This window comes from Sceloporus occidentalis, unplaced genomic scaffold, assembly GCF_023333645.1.
Source record: "Sceloporus occidentalis isolate IW3139 unplaced genomic scaffold, rSceOcc1.0.p SCAF_327, whole genome shotgun sequence".
Taxonomy (NCBI): Eukaryota; Metazoa; Chordata; class Lepidosauria; order Squamata; family Phrynosomatidae; genus Sceloporus; species Sceloporus occidentalis.
Window position 1 is genome coordinate 415794 of NW_028317307.1, and position 19089 is coordinate 434882.

The following is a 19089-nucleotide window of genomic DNA, read 5'->3' on the forward strand; positions in this document are numbered from 1 at the left end:
TCAGGACTGGGCATGGGGTATCCACTGGCTGTTATCCATGGGTCTCCGGAGAAGCTCTTCCACATGGCGAGCGACATCCATGCTATCATCCAGATCAAATTCCCCATCAGGATCCAGCACAGAGTCCGGGCTGCAAAAGAGCAGAAAGGTTTGACGTCAACGAAAATCAAATAAGTGGTGTTGGCAAGAACATCCTGAAAATGTAGTCAATCGCCCTCAGGATTCTACACGTATGACATCACACAACATATTTATCCTGTTACCTTGAACAACAACAGCTGGAATATGATGACACTTGAAAGCCACTCAGCCCATGTCATCTTGAATAGACTAAGGATATATTATACAAATGAGCAAGTTAAAGCCAATTTAAAAGGGAAGTACCATGGAAATAAAAATTGTCTTCTTTGAGCATTAAATACGGGCCCATACACAATCATGCGGTTTAGCATTAAAGCGTGCTTCATTTCATTTTGGTGCAATAACCTTCCTTTTACTGCAGAGACTTAGGAGGCCATTGCAGGGTTTTTTTTGTGATACTTGTAAAGAAAAATGGGCAGGAGTGTGCCCGTTTTAATTATAATGAATAAAAATCAGACCAAATCCACACGGTAGCACTTACTACATGCAGTCGTATGGCCCGCAGTTTGTGGCCTCAGCTTTCTATCTAACCCAGGACATATTCACTGTGGGTGCTCCAGGCCCGGGTCAGGACAAAAGCCTGCAGACCTACTGTCTTCTGATCCTCTGACGTCTTCTTTGTCCTGAGGTATGACATCATATCTGTCCGGTGCACATTAGGTTGCACAGAAAAGGTACTACAGAGACCTGCAGACCTACACAGTACAGCTGGGACAGTTTCAAGGGAGAATAGGGCAATCACGAGCCACCTTATGCCAAAATATGGCGCTTCCTTAAGGCCAACAGGAACTCTGATATGTGGCCTGTTTTTAAATCAGTCAGAAACAGTTGGAGAAAAAGGGAGATTTTAGGTGCTTTTTTTTTTTCCATTGTGCCTTCCAAATGTTAGTTCTTTGAAACGCGAGAGAAGCACTCACCTAAAATCATTTGATGCATTAACCTATAGCGATCTCTTTAAGTAAGGCTACTTACTTTTGCTGGTACAAATTATAGTGCGACTGAGTACACACGGCAGGGGATGCTGCCTGGTCCATGTAGCTGCTTGCTGGGATAACATCAGTGGCAACAAACCTTAAAACATAAATATATACAAAAGATATTATATATACATACGTACATACATACACGCACACACTAGATTGTTTCTGTAAGTCAAATTGTTAAGTTCTGTCTACCCACTGTACAGCGCTATGGAATATGATGGCGCTATATAAAACAATTATATATATATATATATATATATATATATATATATATATATATATATACACACACACACACATAGCTATATACATATTTCATTACAGCATTTTAGTTTTTATATATGTAACTAGGCTGCAAAAATGAGTCTACATTTTTGAGAAGAAAAAGACAATGTGCCATGGAGAATGAAAGGGAGGTAAAAGCTAAAATGTGTTTGGACAGAGAATCTCGCTGGCTGTACATTGGTCTAATTTAGAACCCCATAGGCCACGTTATCGGGATATTTGTGATTAATTCATGTGTTGTCTTAGGATACACGTCAGTACAATTCCATATAAATTAATTTGTGCAACCCATACATTTAATATCTTTTTTATGTAGTATGCGTATGTCACATCATCTCCAATCCTAAAATAGCTAATCAGCGCTGGCCATATTCTTACATAAATGTAATAAAAGACAGAAATAAGTAAAATGTGCTTACTCTGGTACCACTTGCTTGATCTGTGGTTTCACGTATCCATCTGCTTTGGCTGCAAGTGACAGAAGAGGCAGTTTAACGTAGCGGGCATGACGCAGGCAAGCAATGCAAAGCAGATTCAGGCACACATTCAGAAAAGTGTACACTTCAGACACGTTATTCATCCGACACATGCAGCCTCTCACTGTGCTACGGGAGTGTTAGCTCACTTTACGCAAGCAAAATATTATGGGAATTCTAATTCTTTAATAGGTGGAGAGCCAAAGGCCAACTGGCAACAGAAACAGATTTTAGTTTACAGTCCACCAGTTGTTTTTCAACTTTAACGCCGGCTTTGCTTATGCAGTTTCTGGTTAGCTAAAAGTAATGGGAGAATTAGTTTAAAAAATGTCTGCCCCGACTTTTAAACCTTTGAATGTTGGGGATTGGGACACATTTTTGGGCCAATTTTTATATTTTTTGCTATAGTTCAATTTTAGGTGACATTTTGTTTCAGGCCAAGTTAAGCTATTCATAGAAACCTAATTTAAGGCAAACCATGCATCACATCATATGATATAGTGGTAAAAATACATCAGGCACAAATTCTATTATGCCCTAATTATAGATAACGGGTGACCCTCCAGGTTATTACTATGCTTTAGGCAACTAGAACATTATGGGAGTTATTCAAGTCACGGTGCATTTTAGTCTATAGTCCCTGTTTATGCAGTACCCGGTTAGCTGAATATAATACGAGTATTTGTTTAAAAACTGTGTGCCCAGTCGTCATACTCACATGTATTGCAAAGTACCGGGGTGTAATACTTGGAGAAAACTTCATCCTTCGGCCGGTCAGGAAACACATAGATGAGGTAATTAAGGTCTCCAAGACGATCTGCCAATGAACGTACGGAGAAATCCCGCGTGGTAAAAGGCATCAGATTCCACAGGGCTCGGTCCGCTAGAAAGATAGAAAGACACGATAGTCTACCACAAAACCGCCGCCACACCAACGGTAGCAACGTCTTCCAGGGAACCATACGAGCCTACGGTCCATCAAATGCTATAGACCAAGATGGGCAAACTTACGCAACTCGAACTTCCAAGCTATGGTGATGCCCCCAATTTCTGAGTCACTAAAGCGAAGGAGGAAAGTCCCGTCTCTCTTGTTCACCAGCATGTCATGAGCCTGCTGCTTGTTGACAAACCCCAAAATGGCCCTACACAGAGAATGGAAAATCCTACATTACACGGCAAGACGAGCAGATTCACGGTGATATTTCAAGCCCCCTACATATGGTAATCTTAAAATGGATGCAGAGAATTCCAGACTCCAGATATGCTTTGATTTCAGACTTTAAAAAACACATCAAGTTATGCATTTTACATTTCAAGTACGGAAATTGTACAGGAGGCCCCAACTCTTTACAAATTCAATCCACCAATGCGTCCAACGCATTTAATTAGGTGCAGCTGTAACCGTAGAGTTCCCACTTCCCGGCCCTCTACAGACACTGCAATGGTTAATTAGAACCATGCGGCTCATGACATAGAATACGCACCTAACCGTGGACGCTCTTATAGGAAGTTTTATGATCTATTGATAAAGTTACCGTTTTAACACATTATATGCCAATTGTTTAGCGTGCTTTGGGGACTAATCTAAGACTCTTATTTCCTCGCTAATGATGAAATGTCACAAATCAAAGAGATTTTCCATGCCGATTGTCTATTTTATATTGTTGAGAGTATTTATTCTACAGGATTTTTTTTTTTTGGTTTACTGTTATTTAACTGTTCATCAGGAGGTCATGTCCATGTCCGTTTGTCCACGGAAAAGCTTTAGTTAAAATGGATCGTGTCAGCTGGGAGCGGAAGCTGCAGCGAGCATTGTTACAGTACTTCTGACAGTAAAGAGCTGTGCAGCTTCTATAGTTAGATGGCCGGTCAGTCTTATCAGAAACCGGCTTCTTATAGAGCCAGAGTATCCAACCGCGAAGCCCTACTGGTACACCATATAAGCCATTCCTGTTTGTCTATGTTTTATTTAATATACCCCGCAGCCAAACCCCTGAGTCTATTCACTCGTTTGGATCACAATTCTAAGGGAGGCGAGGAAATAAACACGGCGTGTAGGATACGCACCTCCCATGAGGGACACTTTTTTTTTGTTAGCGGCATGGCCAAAGGTGTAGCTCGGAATAGGGCCTTTAGAATAATACATCATTATGACACTTAGGACTGTAGATAACGGTGATACGCTCATACACACAAAACTTTCTGAGCGGGCTTCCCAGCAGCACCTTGTACCAGGTACATCACTTATCCCATAGGAAATATTTCCCATTCCATACCCGGTACGTCATTTGTTGAGAATGGGTTACAACTACTGAAGCAGTAACCACCGATACACGATATGAGGGAGTGATACAATGTACCAGTTATAGGACAATCCCACAGCCAGTCTGACATAGCCTGACATTAGGTAGTCGGCATTCTAGTCTACTCGATATTACACCATCTTTCTATCCATCCATCCACCCATCCATCCATCCAACCCTAGGTGAAAAACACATGATGAAAAATACTTCTAAACACGTGTTTTTCCACCATTGCAGTATCTACTAGACATATAATGTGAAGCTAGGTATTTTTGCACGTATTTCACAGCCAGAAAGCAGAATATAGCCATTTTCAAGAAATATAAAGACCGTAGGGAATGAAAGTCAGAAAAAAGACAGAAATAAGCTATGTATTTGTCGCCTCTAAAGTTCAAACTATAGAGAAACAAAATACAGAAGGAAGGCAGCCAGCTCCGCTCACCCGTCATTCCAGTGAGGCTTCAGATGCTTTTTCAGCACTTCCATCACTCCGTCAAACCACTGCCAGAAGGTGTAATTCCATCCAGGGAGATTCTCCTGTGTAAAAAGGTAGCGGGATATAAAGAATAATCCCGGTCACTCCGACATACAAAGCAGAAACGGACAATGACAATTTATTTCATTTTACTTTACGAGAAATAAACCAACGGAGTACAGCGCCTGTCTTCAAAGGGGAACTATTATAAATGCATACTGCAGACCACCTTAACATATTGAAACGTGTTAATGAAATGAAATGGGTTTTCGAGGGGACAGGGCAATAAACTCATCTGATATTGTTTAAAGCTGTATCATTTCGTGTATGTGGGGGTCTCATTGCTTTGACTGTCACACATGCCTTCATTGTGTTTCATATGGCTTTTTACTGGTGCAACAGAGTTCAATTTGCAAACAGCTGGTAGCGATAACCAAATCGATCTCATCACAACTCACTGTTAAGCGAATCGCCCCTTCTCTTCCTTACATATTTTATTTTCTCACCCAGTTTGTGTCTCTTTCTATAGACAGAAAGCTCGCTGTGTTCCAGTCAGTTTCTAACTGCTAGGCACTTTAAATATGTAAGTTTCTAGAAGCTGTGGCGATGAGACTTCCCTTTAACACCCGAGCCATGAGTGCATGCGTAACCCACATCATCCACAGAGGAACGAGAACACAGCGCCTCACTAATGGACACCGACAAGCAAATCAATCAAATCGACCTATAAGCGACCTCCATCACAAACAGATTACCGCCGCCATTAGATTTGGAGCAACTTACCCGGTTAAACTGGGCCCAGGACACAGTCAGATTGTTATAGTCTTCCTTACTATTGCTGTTGTTATTGAAGAGTTTTTGAGCCAAGAATACCAGATTCTCATCACTCAGCCCGCGGTTACTCTGAACTTCTGATTTAAACTTCATATTCAGAGCCTCGCATAGCTGGGGCCACAACACTTTGTCTGGCACTACGAACGGTACACGGCCCTAGGGAAGGCAAATCTTTTTGGTAACAGTCACATTTTAAGCAGATATTATTGTCTAGAAAAGAAAAAACCTGTTCCCATCCCAATATAAACCCAAGCTTTAGTTTTAAAGATTCACTTACTGGCTCAGCAAACGCGTTGTCCCAGAGTACTGTGGCAGTGGCGTTGTTATCTTGGCTTCCGTGGACAATAACCACAACAGGGAGAGAGAGCGTCTGCAAGGAAAGAAGAAAATGCTAGTTAAAAGTCATTAAAGGGCCTCGTCCGAGTGACCGCGGGTTCCAGATTGCCCAGTACAATGCACTTTCCAGAATAATAGGGCTGCAGGGCTTTAAGGTGGGAAGAATGCATGGAAAGTCCCAATCTATGGCTGACCTCAGGGAGGCTACAAATTAGTGACTATAGTGTGTATTATTATTTATTGTTTTATGTAGCACCATCATATTCAAGAGCGCTGTACAATGGATAAACAGGACATGACAAGTATCAAGCACTTTGGCACCGCACAACAAACAGCAGACTGTCACAGCATGTAAAATGCATCAGAATGGGAAATAATCCATTAGAAAGATGCAGGGGATATAAATCTAACATTTATTTTAAAATGTACTTTTCAAATAGCTGAAAACAAACACTTAAACATTGGCATATATACTTATTTTTTCTTTTAAATTATACTATATTTGGCTTGTAGTATCCTTTAAAAAATAAATAAGACAACGTGGACCACTTAAGGACGCTTACAGCTCTTTAGCCCATTACCTTGACCTGGAATACGAGCTCGTTTCCCCCCACGCTAAACTGGGACTCAAACAGAATTGTGAATTTCTCCTCGGTTACAGACTCCGCTCCCCGTCTGTCTGAGCGCTTGATCCTCTTCAAGGACTGCGAGCGAGAAGTACAGGATTACTCGATTAGTTTACCAAGGTCAATCGTGAACATCTAGAAACCCTCTAGAGCCTAGGAAAATATATCTATATCTATCTGTCTATATATATATATATATATATATATCTATATCTATCTGTCTATATATATCTATATCTATCTGTCTATATATATATATCTATATCTGTCTATATATATATATCTATATCTATCTGTCTATATATATATATCTATATCTATCTGTCTATATATATATATCTATATCTATCTGTCTATATATATATATCTATATCTATCTGTCTATATATATATATCTATATCTATCTGTCTATATATATATATCTATATCTATCTGTCTATATGTCTATATATATATATCTATCTGTCTATATGTCTATATATATATATATCTGTCTATATATTATATATATATAAACCGTAGGTATGCTTGCTACAGCGAAAAGCAACTCCGAGGACTTCTATCAATCTGATGGGGCAAGATTAATAAAGCAAATAACTGTGCACTTTTTCCCTTTATGTCGGTTCAATGCTTGCCAATACATTTGCTTACAATTTTGATGACCTACTGAAAGTAATGAGAACAAAAGTGGTAAACGTTTGTTGCACCCCCACAAACTTAAACAATAGAAACCGTTAAAAAAAACTAAAAAAAACTGCCACTCCCTTAAATGCTGTTAAATTAATATTTTTGGCTCCATATATTTTACTTTTATTTCTAAAATATTGTGACAACAGAAACTAAAAACTGACTGATACCTTTTTGCAAAAAAGATGCATGATATGGTAGCCAGGATAGCAACAGCTTAGACTGGGCTTAGCCCATAAAGTCCAATAGACACCGGAGGTGTAAATGATCTTATTTGGACTTTCCATTGGTTCGGCGGACATATGAAGTGCAACATATACCTGCAACCATATATCTTAAGAAAAGGAGGCGAGGCGAACATCACGTCCCCTGCCAGGAGATTTCATTTACAGCAATGTTCCCATTGTCCCTTCCCTTGCAGCATTTCTACTTTATCCTAAAATGAAGAGACTAAACCCGAACGCCTTCAGGGAATTTGTGTCATCTGTATAGGTGGGCTCGCCTTTGTTTTCACTCACGGTAGTGGGAGTAATTGCCATCACCGCATTTCTATGAGTTGAAGCTTCGGTAGGTGCTGTGTGATAACATTAACAATGAAACTTGCACAATCTACTTTCCCAGGGGATTCTGACAAGTTTGCCGTTGAAACTCACATTTTAGTGAAAATCTACAGCATTTACAACAATTCGTATAATCAGAGAGAAGATGTGCTGCCGCCACACCAGGCTCCTAATCCAAAGCATTTAGCGAGCCTCACAAGCATATGCACCGCAGGCTCTCATGAATTAGACGCTGACAAACACGCACATTCGAGTGATATACTAAGGAATACATTAATACCATATTCCTGAAGTGCGCGCTGAGGGTGCCGGTGGCCTGGTGGTATTCCATCACACAGCAGTTGTTGAGGATTTCACCGCTGCTTTCACTGCGACAGAAAGGAAATTCTGTATCACAAACACAAGATGAAGTATTCTCTCATGTGCTGTGACGGTTCAGACCGACCTAAGGAGTGGTAAATCACTTTACAGAATGAAAGACGTAGCGATTAAAGGGTTCAAATGAATATTGACCAAAATTGGAATCCAAAGGAAAGGGAGCGATAAATAGAAAGCCATACCAAACTAAGAATGGGGTGATAAGTTTATATTGAATCCGATTCCTATCTATGTATGATCCGATGTGATAACGGGTACTGATAACCCACATAAGGGAGTCACTGAAGATGAGCAGCAAGCAGATAATACGAAGCAATGTACACAGAAGATTAAACGCTCATTAGAAGACAAAAAACAGTTCACGTGCCTACACATGCTACTTTTTATAAGAGTTTGTTAAATGGAAAAAGCTGGGTCACAATTTTGGATTTTTCTGTGTATTCAGGTTTTCAAGATCAAAGATAATTTACTAATCTTAAATACTAATTTTAGCTCCTAATACCTTGCGGGCATATTTTTGGTCTGCTGCCAGAAGGCAGGCTCATTGTTGATGAATGTGATGAATTAAGGAATTACAGGAATAGGTCAGCAGCAGACCACCCAGACTTCTAGGAGAACTAGAAGGTGTGCATAAGGATGAGGCTTAACCTATTGATACAATTTTGTTATTGAGTAAGGCATATAGTAACATTAATTCCATTAATTTAGTTTATTAACACATTTTCTATTCTTGCTATACTTATAATTGTGTGTTTTAGGACAGTAGAACACCGTGATCACCTCATACCCAGAATGCATTCAATCCCACTGCACTCCCTGCAAATAAATCCCATACAGATTTAGAAAAAAACATTTAGGGAAGAAGCAAGAGACACAAAATATTTAGAGAAAAAACGAAATAGACCCATGTCAGTCATTACTTGCGTGTGTTTTCATTCTTCAACAGAGCTTTGGCTTGCAGCTCACTAATGATGGTCGCCTTCACCTGCGGTGGGTTCATGTGGACATTTAGCTTGCCACCCACTAGAAGCCGAACAGTTGCGGCAAATTTAGTCTGCGTCTTCAGGACCTGCGGCGGCTGCTTTTCGATGATGAATGTGCTGCGTAGAGACAGAGAACACTGCCACCAAATGTATTTCTGAATTGCTAGGATTTCTCAGATAAGTAACATCATTTCAATAGCTTAACTCTTTAATAGCTGAAAGCTGAACCAAGCCTGATCTCCCTGGCATGTGGATCCTGGATTGTGAAATCGCTGAACTCACTTTGGTAACAACTTCCTACTGATCTCTGTCGAGGAATCCGACATTGTTTATTTTTAGTTCAAGAATGACAAATAGCACCCAGGTTCACAGGGAAATGACACCATAATGATAAATCTATGGCTTATTCCACATAAAACATAACTTCTTTGTTGTTTTACTACTTGAATATTTTAAAGGTGACAAAGCAATCAGTCCTAAAACGACACATTTAACACCTTCATTTTACGATTAAGCTGCCACTGGCTGCCGGATCCCGACACACTCAGATAAGTCATGTTCTGCTTTGATCTGTCTCTTTTTTTTTTACCTGTGAATTTGTGGCAGTTTCATTGCCTCAAATTACCTGTCTCTCTAATACTTTGTTTATTGCTGGGTGTTCCCCCCTTCTCTCTCTCTCTCTGTCCTGCACTACCTTACTCAACGTGTTCATCTTTACATAGACAGAAACTCCAAGTATAATCAGCACTAAGATGTTTTTGTTTTGTTTTTACACCCTTTTTTTAATTTCATTTCTAGAAATGTAAAAAAATAACAAAACAAGTAAAATAAACAAAATGAATCAAAATGTGTCAGCGGCTGCCATCTAAAAGGGCAGTTTAGTTTTGATTTCTAAAATGTTTAATGAATATTGGGTCTCATTTCGGAGACATTCAGCTAGTATATAAGGGACTGGTGGCTGCTAGTCCCATTGATAACGCGCATATGTTTAGGAAGCAGACTTTAGTACAAAGTCAAAACTATTCCAGTATATATATATTTTATTTCCATTTATGAGTGAAGTCGTCCTTTACTTACAACAGTTGAGTATGTCTATGAAAACACGAAACTTTATTACCTATTCTTGCAACTGTTACTTCTTTCAATTGTTATATGGAATTTTCATATGCTTAATGGCTATTTTATTGATTTATACTGCGCCATCATATGATGCAGCACATGAAGCAGTAAGAAGTTAAAGAGACAAAGTGAGTTTAAGGCTGATATAAATATCATATAATATAATATAAATGTGTTACCTGGTGACTAATGCGGAGATTATGTCGGTGATGGTGGCATTGAGCTCGGCGAGGAGCTCCTCCACCGGTCCTGGGATGGGAAGCTGCTGACACAGATGCTCAGCCCGCCGGATTTGCTGTCGGTTCTGCCAGATAATTTCTGCCAATTTTTCACACCTTAGATGGTAAAATGAACAACAATGGATTATAGAAATCAAAACATGACAGCCTCATAAAAAAGAAACAGGCTTTGTCTGGGTGTGTAAATGCGCTGTGACTTTAAGTATATCGGTTTATTGTTATGAAAATTACTTTTCATTTTAATCCCTTCTTTTCTACTTACATACGAACAACTGCCATGATTTGGCACTCTGCTCTCATTTGATAACTTTGCTTCTGCGTAATTGTTACGAGGAAGAAAGTGAGAGAATACAGAAGGCTAAGCCATTAGAGAATATTAATATAAATAAGATACAGCTTAATAGACAATGGCTTTCTACCACTTCAATCTATACATATCAGAGACAGAGAGATGTAGAGAAGTCACATCAGAAAACCCTATACAAAATGCAAGAGATGTGCGTTCGATGCATTAAAAGATATTAGTCATCAAATTGAATTCCGGTTTCACAGAATTGCTGAGCCCCATGAAATTGTGTTTGGTTGTTTTATTCTTACCCTAATGTAATATAGTCTGAATTTCTTATCTTTCATCAAACTTATTTTGATGTGCTGCAATTATTCATATAATAATCAGTATAAAATACAGTACAGCTGAGAAGGGGTATCCTGTCCAACAATCTAATAATGCTTATTCAATATGACATAATATAATATGATATAATAACCAAAAGGACTGGGAAAATGCTGGTAAACTAAGCAATCACAAAATTAAAACAAATATGTAAAGCGGAACGAACGGGATGGATGGTCGAGTTCAGGGGTGAATCAATAGAAACAACAAATGAGAAGAGTCCACATATATTGTATATATTGTATATATCAAAACTTATAAGACCCAAGCAAAAACACCAAAGCGTTACTGAAATTTATGAAACCTAGCGTTCCCAGCCAAATAAACCAACAATCAAGAAACCTAGATGTGCACACAAAATAAACGTGAATGCCAATATTTGCTAGAAAATTACTACATGACACATGGCCAAACGACGAGGGAGGATACTAATATCTGCCAAAGGAGGCACAGACCTCGCACGCTAATATACTAAGTATGTTCATTAATAAGTACTGAGATAATTATTTATCGGCTAACGCTTTATGGGGAAAAATTGTAATAGCAATCAGTTTTAAAAGGAGCTGTAATATTGTTTCTTCAAAACATGGAGCACTTTACCAATTAAAGAAAAATAACTATATTTACAACTATTCTGGCGATTGCTAAAGTGATGAAATATGTTGGGGGTTTTTTTGTTTGATTTTTTAAATAGTATTAGTAAAGTTTTCTCTATCAAATTTCGGATCACTGTACTTATAAGATGTTGTTGGTTGTTTGATATACATGTATACCGTAGAAACCAGAAGTGGCAAGTCCCCAATGCTTCTTAAGGGAATGACATCAGGAAAAGAACAAAATGCTTGACAAAGAGACTACACACCAGGTTTGAAGAAGGTCGAGGCTGCCTTCCGGTGGTCCACCATTCCCTGCCAGTTGCTGACGCCTCTTCCACTGAATCAGTTCGTCATCCAAAATGATTGTCTGTTGTTTACGCAAGAGTTGGAGAGTTTTTTGATGCTTCTCCGATAAATCCTGATGAGACAAGATTAAAAGAGGGCATGATTTTATGAAGCAACAAGAGCGAGCAAGAAGAACACACAATAGTGCTATAAAGGAAATACGAGTGATTGTTATTGAACCAAAGGGTACAGAAAAAAGTGGGTACTTAGTAGAAGGAATGACATGGAGACACAATGATTTGAATATAATACATCAAGAAATAAAAGTGAAGCGAGCGTCAGATGGAAGGAAGTGTAATTTGTTGAATGAAAGTGAGGCTTGAATACACCAATGATCATATAAGTCAGGCAGACAAAAACAATACTGTATAATATACATTTTACACTCAAACATTCAGCAAAAAAGATCCACTGCAACATTAAATGGTAAACTTTTCTTTCAATGTCTGCAGTGCATGAATATAACACTATGCCCAGGTCTCGTGTCTCTGTTGTCGAGTAAATTAAAAGTTTACCAATCTGTACTGTTGTAGGGTCTGGGCTTCCCTCTGTAGCCAGTTCTCCAAGGATGCCTGCCTCTGCTGCAGTGTGGCTTCTCTGGAGATGCGCTCTTGGGGGCCGAGTTGGTTCAATTGGGAGAACTGGGCTGTGTGGAAAAACAGATTGTAATCGAGACACTGAGCTACATAAAAAAGGAAAGCTTTCTTTTGGTTGCCTGACGCACATTGTGTCTACAGTCGTGTGAAAAAGAAAGTACACCCACTTTGAGTTCTATGGTTTTACCTATCGGGGCATATTAACGATCATCTGTTCCTTAGCAAGTCTACAAACGAGGTAAATACAACCTCGGATGAACAACATGACATATTACATAATATGTCATAATTTAATCAAGAAAAATAAAGCCAAAATGGAGAAGCCATCACAGTCCATGCCTGGAACAAGTGCTGGAAATTGACATTTAACCCCTTCATGATAAAGCCCATACATGGGTTTAAGGACAACCCATTGTCCTTAAGGGGTTAAACTCAAAATAAGGGGGATTCATGAGGGTAGAGGGACTCTCCATGTTCTGCCAGGGCAAAGAGAAGCCCTGAAAGAAGATCCCTGAGCTGAGTGAGGCATTACCTAGCTGGACCGTGCTGTCTAGGGAGGTCTTTCAGAGCCTGGCTTAGTTGGAAATGGCAGGAAGGGTTTACATTAGCGTTTAGGCTGGTCAATATGGGCCAGCAAAATATAGGCCAGAGAGAGCTCCAATTGTAAGCTAGTCTTAAATTTTTATGGTTAAGTTTTTTGGAGCAGTTGCTGAATTCCCTTGTAAATAAAATCACAGTTCACCATAACATTGCTGTTCCTGAGCCTAAAGCACCATGTTCTACTGAAAAAGTGACTTGTAGCCCTCGGCTAAAAGGGATTTGTCACAATATGTTCTATGTATTTTACACACACACTTAAATATATGACTATTCTAATAAGCTTTGGATGCAGAGTCAGAATGTATACACCTTAAAACTCTCTGGGTCAATTAGCAAATATTCAGGAACATCCTAGATCTGCCTTCTTTCTATCCTTGCTCTTTTTGCATCCATAGATCACAGTTAAAACCCTTGACTGAATACAGTTGGAGATAATGCACAATATCTTTACCTCTAGATAGCATCACCAGAATTTGGTTGCCACAATGAGCAAATGACTAAACTCAGTGTTGCAATTGGTTATGAAAGGGTTAACTATTTGGAAGGCCAGCTCATTTAGAAAGTCCCTAGGTAAGACAGTCAATTATCTTTACACATTACATACAGACACAACGTTGTGTATACCGGCACATAATTGCTGCAGGTAGCTTAACAGTTGTAGCACTGGGGTTTGTTTTTTTTATGGCGGGGCATGGGGAATAAAAGAAAACGATGAAAAGCAATTTTCCTGGATATTTTATTATTTCAGGGAGGACATAGCAATTGAGAATCCTTTAAGCCATTTGTATAAGAACACCACTCGATATGTAATTAAGGTCACACAATAACCACCCTCTCTCGCTGCTGTTTATGTGTATTCGTTGTCAAATGACGGTAATTAAATATGTGAAGGAAGGGCGTAATAAATGAAAGGGGCTGGTTTTAGTTGGATTGAGGAAAAGACAAGCCAATTTCCTGCAAAAGAAACAAAAACAAAGCCTCTAGACTGAAAATGTAGTTTATTTCTAAAAACAGGACACTATATTTAAGGAAAATATGATATATTCTACTGGTTATAAATACAATATAAATGCATCAGCTGGAATATTCTCTCAAAGTTATTGCTTCCAAAGGGATCAGAAAACATCCACATAAACGGGTAACTATGACGGCGGCACGTCCATTAATCATCATATAAAGGGATTCTTACCTGCATTCACATATACAGCTCCCATGATAAGCAAATGGTAAGTAAACGGTCTGCGCGCGGACACCAGTATCCACAAAGGACTCTAGAGGTCATTGGTACCGACAGAACGTTATTTCAATGCCCAGTATAGGGCATGCTGCTACTTAATCCTGCTTTAGCTGGGCAACATATACGAACTCCGAGTTGCCTCTGATTTTAGAAATGCAGGTTAATGTACAGTTAGATGAAATACTTTCCATATCCCTACTCAGCTATGCCACGGCAAATAATTTGGGGGATTGTGGCAAGTACGTATTTATTGACAAAGGAGAATACCTCAATTGTTTGCTCACCTGCCCCCAGGATGTTCTGTATTAATGCTATTAAAGTATTCATCGCTTTGCTTACCTTGAATCCTTAGACTCTCCTGGTACTGAATAATGAAATATTCTTGCGTCTGCTGCAACTTCTTAAGACCATTTTCTGTATCCTGTGTAATAAGTCGCAGCTCCTCAAACGTTTGGTTGATCTGTAGGTGCTTCTGTGACATGGTATCCACAAGACCACCCACTGGAGAAGTGGACTGCGAACACAAAGTATGTGAAAAGTACATGGGGATGATCACGAGCTGGATGTACGTCATTAATGTTAGGAATAGAGGTGCTGCTATATACCAAACCCATTAATAATCAGTGGTAGCACAAACTAGACATCTTTGTAGTTTCTTCCTGACCAAAAAATAATATAACGTTATTTAAAAAAAAACAAAAACTATTTGCTAGAAGTCACTAAACACGACCAAAGAGAAATCACTCACAGAAAGCCTGTATATTGTCTAGTTGGTTACAAAGGATGGATTCTACAAACATAAACCTGCCCAAATTCCTCAAACAAGAGTATTCCACCTTTAGCCAACAAACATTAGCGGTCACATTACCACTCATTAACCAAGATTTCTACCAACTTGTCGTAATAATCCAACCTTTACTTGAGCTTCTAAAAGCCTTCCTATTTACATCAAGCATTTCTCCCAACATAGTAATCCTGCGTCAGCTCCCAACAGACTAAACAACCCCTTCAGTTTGACGTGGATGTCAAACGTGGACCCCATTGTCTAAAGGTTGGGATGGCACAAGAATAAGCTAGAAATAACTGGGATAGCGAACAAATTTAATTGGCCAACCCATAGGTCCCTTAATACTTCAGATAAAGCAAGTTTAAGAGAAATACATTTTTCTAAGAGCAAGAGGCCTTCAGCAAACTGGGTTACCAGGAAAGCAGCTCACAAAATGGTGACTGCGCCATACAGGGAATCCCAGAGTAATACATAAACCACATAAAAGTACAATGTGTGCCCACAGAGAAAGACCCCTGGCATTTCCGTCTTACTTCCAGAGATCTTTTGCAACGCAATAAACCTTTGAAGTTGGAATGATCATGCCTGCAAACCTATAAAACGCTCTTTTTACTTACATTAGTTGCTTCCCGGACAAGCCTCTGCTCATGATATAGGATGTGCCTGATGCATCGAACCAGTTCCATTGGACATCTTTCGTAAGTATTCTGTTGGGAGGCGCATATGTAGATTGTTAAACATTTAAGCAACTACAGCCCCCCATTTCCGCGTCTCAGGGAAGTGCTCTCTCCGCATGCACATGGGGTCTGGGACACGTACCTGGGGTATCTGCAAAGCCAGCGCCGGAGCGGACTGGCGGCAAGTATATCAAACAGGAGACGTGTTACGCAAAATTACCTTCTACAACTATTGCACCAAGGGGAAAAAAACACGACCCCTTTCTTAAGAGTATTTTATCCAGTCCTTACTCTTACACAGGGTGCCTGAACAAATCACCAACTATAAGCAACAATTAGGAGAGTAACGAGAATAAGGAGGAACAGATACGGAGATCCTTGGCATGGGATGTTAAGATGACTTTGCCATGGTACTTTGAGACTCGCAGCTTAGGAGATGACCCCAACATAACGAGTAATGACAACCAAAAATCCTAAAATAATCATTTCTACAAAAAACATTAGTGCATAATCGGTAATTAAAAAAAATTCTCCAGCAACAGAAATATTTTTATATATTTAACGATATTAAAAAGGGCAAAAAATAAAAACTTGGAAATGCTGCTTTCTTGGCAACCCGACAGCTGCGCACGTAGTTAGTCAGCAGTTATACTCTTTAGAAGGACAGACTGCCATTAATAAATACATACATCCTAAATTATTCTTCTCAGTAGTCATAGCCTTTAGGATACATTTCTATGAATATACTAATCCAAAATTCTTCCTACATGTACCTTCAGCCTTATTTCCAAATATCTATCCAATTTGCCAATGCCTTGGTAAAATTTGGGAACTCTAAAATAACGGAAGATAACTTCAGGTGTACATAACTATATCCTGAGAACGAATAAGTACAAAGGAATATCGAACAGGGAACATTAGATGGGGCGACATTTTCTTCTTCCATCAGTACCCATGTATATAGCTTACCTTGAACTGCGTTGCATAATGTCCAAGTTTTATCTTCAGCAGAAAGCCGTCTTCGCCCACTTGATGTTCCGCTTTCTTCTGCAATTCCTGTACAAGTCCTTCTAAGAGCTGCGTGGCCTTCATGCTATCCTGAGGGTTCTCCGGATCCACAGAGTCCCTGCCAATTATCCACTGAATATTATTATCTATTTAATTCAACTTCATGAAATGTAATGCAGCTCAGCTTACATTTAATTATCTGTTCTGTACCATATTACACGTATTTCACACCATAAAATTACACCACGGTAAGTAAAGTTGCTGTTGGCCAACCAATGTGTATTCTGCATTAATTTTGCTTTAAGGAGACTGCCCTAGTGGGCCAATTTATTAAAAAGCCCCAGCATAAATTAGTATGGGTATTTAGGTGAAAATACTTAGTCCAGTGTCTTCTGGATTTATAGCTCTAACCTTCCAAGATGCGGCGCCCCCCACGCCAATAAGGAGTCTCGATCACATCTTGGAAGGTAGAGTTATCCGGTCACCAAACTCTTGGGAGAGCCGGTGCACATTTTCTCCTAGCAGCAGCATTCAAATCGACTGCCAAAAGCATTAGACAGGCTAGAGTACCAGAATCGGGAAGAGACCACAGCTAGCCGAGTGTTTCTATGTAACGGATGGGGGGACATAAATATATTATATCATACTTTTTTCAGTGGCTTCCATCTGAAAACATATCCACACGTGTAACATAATGGTCTCAATTTAAGAGCAGTCTAAAACACATACTAATGAAAGGGTAAAATGTAAAAAAGAGAATGCATTAAAACCGCACTCCCTCACAGGCTGGTGACAAGAGCTAACAGCTCAATCACGCGTACACACGGCGAACATAAACCTAAACTAATGAACTTTAAAACCACTGGATCTGAGCAGAAAAGCAAACTTCTGGTCAGCCTGTTGAGATAAAACAAATTCACTTAAGCTGAACTAGCTGTCAAAATATGTGGAGATCCCATTTGATACAAGACAAATATAACCATCCAATATACATTTAAAACACAACATCATTATATATGTTATAACTGTTCCAAATACATATATCAGCATGAAATTAAAATAGGCATCTTTCTAAATCCGCCACCCTTAAAGGAGTATTTTGGTACCACTTAATAATGTTCCTTAAGGGTATTTTCTTCTGCAAGAGGACCAATGACCTTCTGCCTCAGTACGCAGAATGAGTGCAATAGCAGTGCTTTCCTCCCAGAGATTGACTGCTTCAAGTGGTAGTTGAAACACTCGGCTTTCATTTGGGTTAAATTATATAGGAGGACTGCAGCGTACCTTCACAGAAGTGGATCATTTGTATATTTTGGCTAAAGGTGGAAGCCTTATTAATGCAACTAGAATTTCCCCCATATAGAAACCGTTGATACATACCACGGCTGGGCCTCTATCCACTGTGATAGGTAATGTCGCACCTCTATAGGGAAGTGCTGTCCATACAAAGCTTGCATCTGACGCAAGGCATCTCCTTGCAGTTGTTGAGCCTGGATCCACACCGCCATGGTGTCACCACCTGAATAAAAAGGATACCTGGTTATCTTTTATTAAAATTCTAAATCGTGTGCTTATACCCTGGTAAGAAAGTAGTCATAGCAGCTGACTCCCCCATGAAGCTCCAGTAAGCAATTCAGGATTCATTGTCCGCGATCTTCTGAAGGACCACCAGGAGTTTCGGTTTTATTTATAGATACAAAACGATGGCAAAAAGACAATTAACCCAATCAGTCTGTCCTTTTTATAACTGCTTTTGTTGAAATTTGCATCTACTATCTTTTCTGTAAAATAATTCTCCCACATTAACCCCTTGTATTTCACCCTCTAACTTTTAATCATGCTCTCCAGCTCTTACACTCCTACTTTTTTTTTTTTTATTTAATCCCTTGACATATTGAAGGTTTCAACCTTATCTGCCTTCTAAATAAATAATGAAATATCTCTATATGGAATTCACTTCGGTTCCCCAAAGATGCAGCATAGTTAGCGTATAAATCCTGGTTCCAGGTACAGGCATACTCTGGCCTCCTTCGGAGATTCATAAGAAAGGTGTAGTAAGAACACGCATGCAAGTTCTGTCAAGAGTCCCTGGCATCACACGCAGAAAAAGACAGCCGACCGCAGTTCTTGGTAACATTTTCTTC

At 39.4% G+C, this 19089-nt stretch overlaps 1 protein-coding gene across 3 annotated transcripts; it reads right to left on the reverse strand.

The window, feature by feature from the left end:
• Positions 1-18453, reverse strand: LOC149274536 (signal transducer and activator of transcription 5B-like). 3 transcript variants are annotated; one of them, XM_089505374.1, is made up of 18 exons: positions 18326-18453; positions 16907-17063; positions 15878-15967; positions 14813-14987; positions 12556-12686; positions 11962-12113; positions 10367-10522; positions 9006-9185; positions 7988-8075; positions 6415-6537; positions 5775-5867; positions 5447-5653; positions 4631-4725; positions 2897-3027; positions 2604-2768; positions 1829-1871; positions 1114-1212; positions 1-130 (listed from the first exon to the last, which is right to left on the reverse strand). In XM_089505374.1, the coding sequence occupies exons 1-18, from the start codon at positions 18451-18453 to the stop codon at positions 1-3; spliced, it is 2343 nt and encodes a 780-aa protein (XP_089361500.1). The 3 variants fall into 3 exon arrangements, with proteins under 3 accessions (XP_089361500.1, XP_089361499.1, XP_089361501.1); XM_089505373.1 differs by having other exon boundaries at positions 1829-1877; XM_089505375.1 differs by lacking the exon at positions 15878-15967.
• Positions 18454-19089: the final 636 nt, after the last annotated feature.

Coding starts and splice junctions, on each gene's coding strand:
- LOC149274536 (XM_089505373.1), bottom strand. CDS start 18,453: ATGGCGGTGTGGATCCAGGCTCAACAACTGCAAGGAGATGCCTTGCGT. Junction 1,878..2,603: donor CCCGGTACTTTGCAATACAT/GTGAGTATGACG, acceptor TGTCACTTGCAG/CCAAAGCAGATGGATACGTG. Junction 1,213..1,828: donor ATCAAGCAAGTGGTACCAGA/GTAAGCACATTT, acceptor TTATGTTTTAAG/GTTTGTTGCCACTGATGTTA.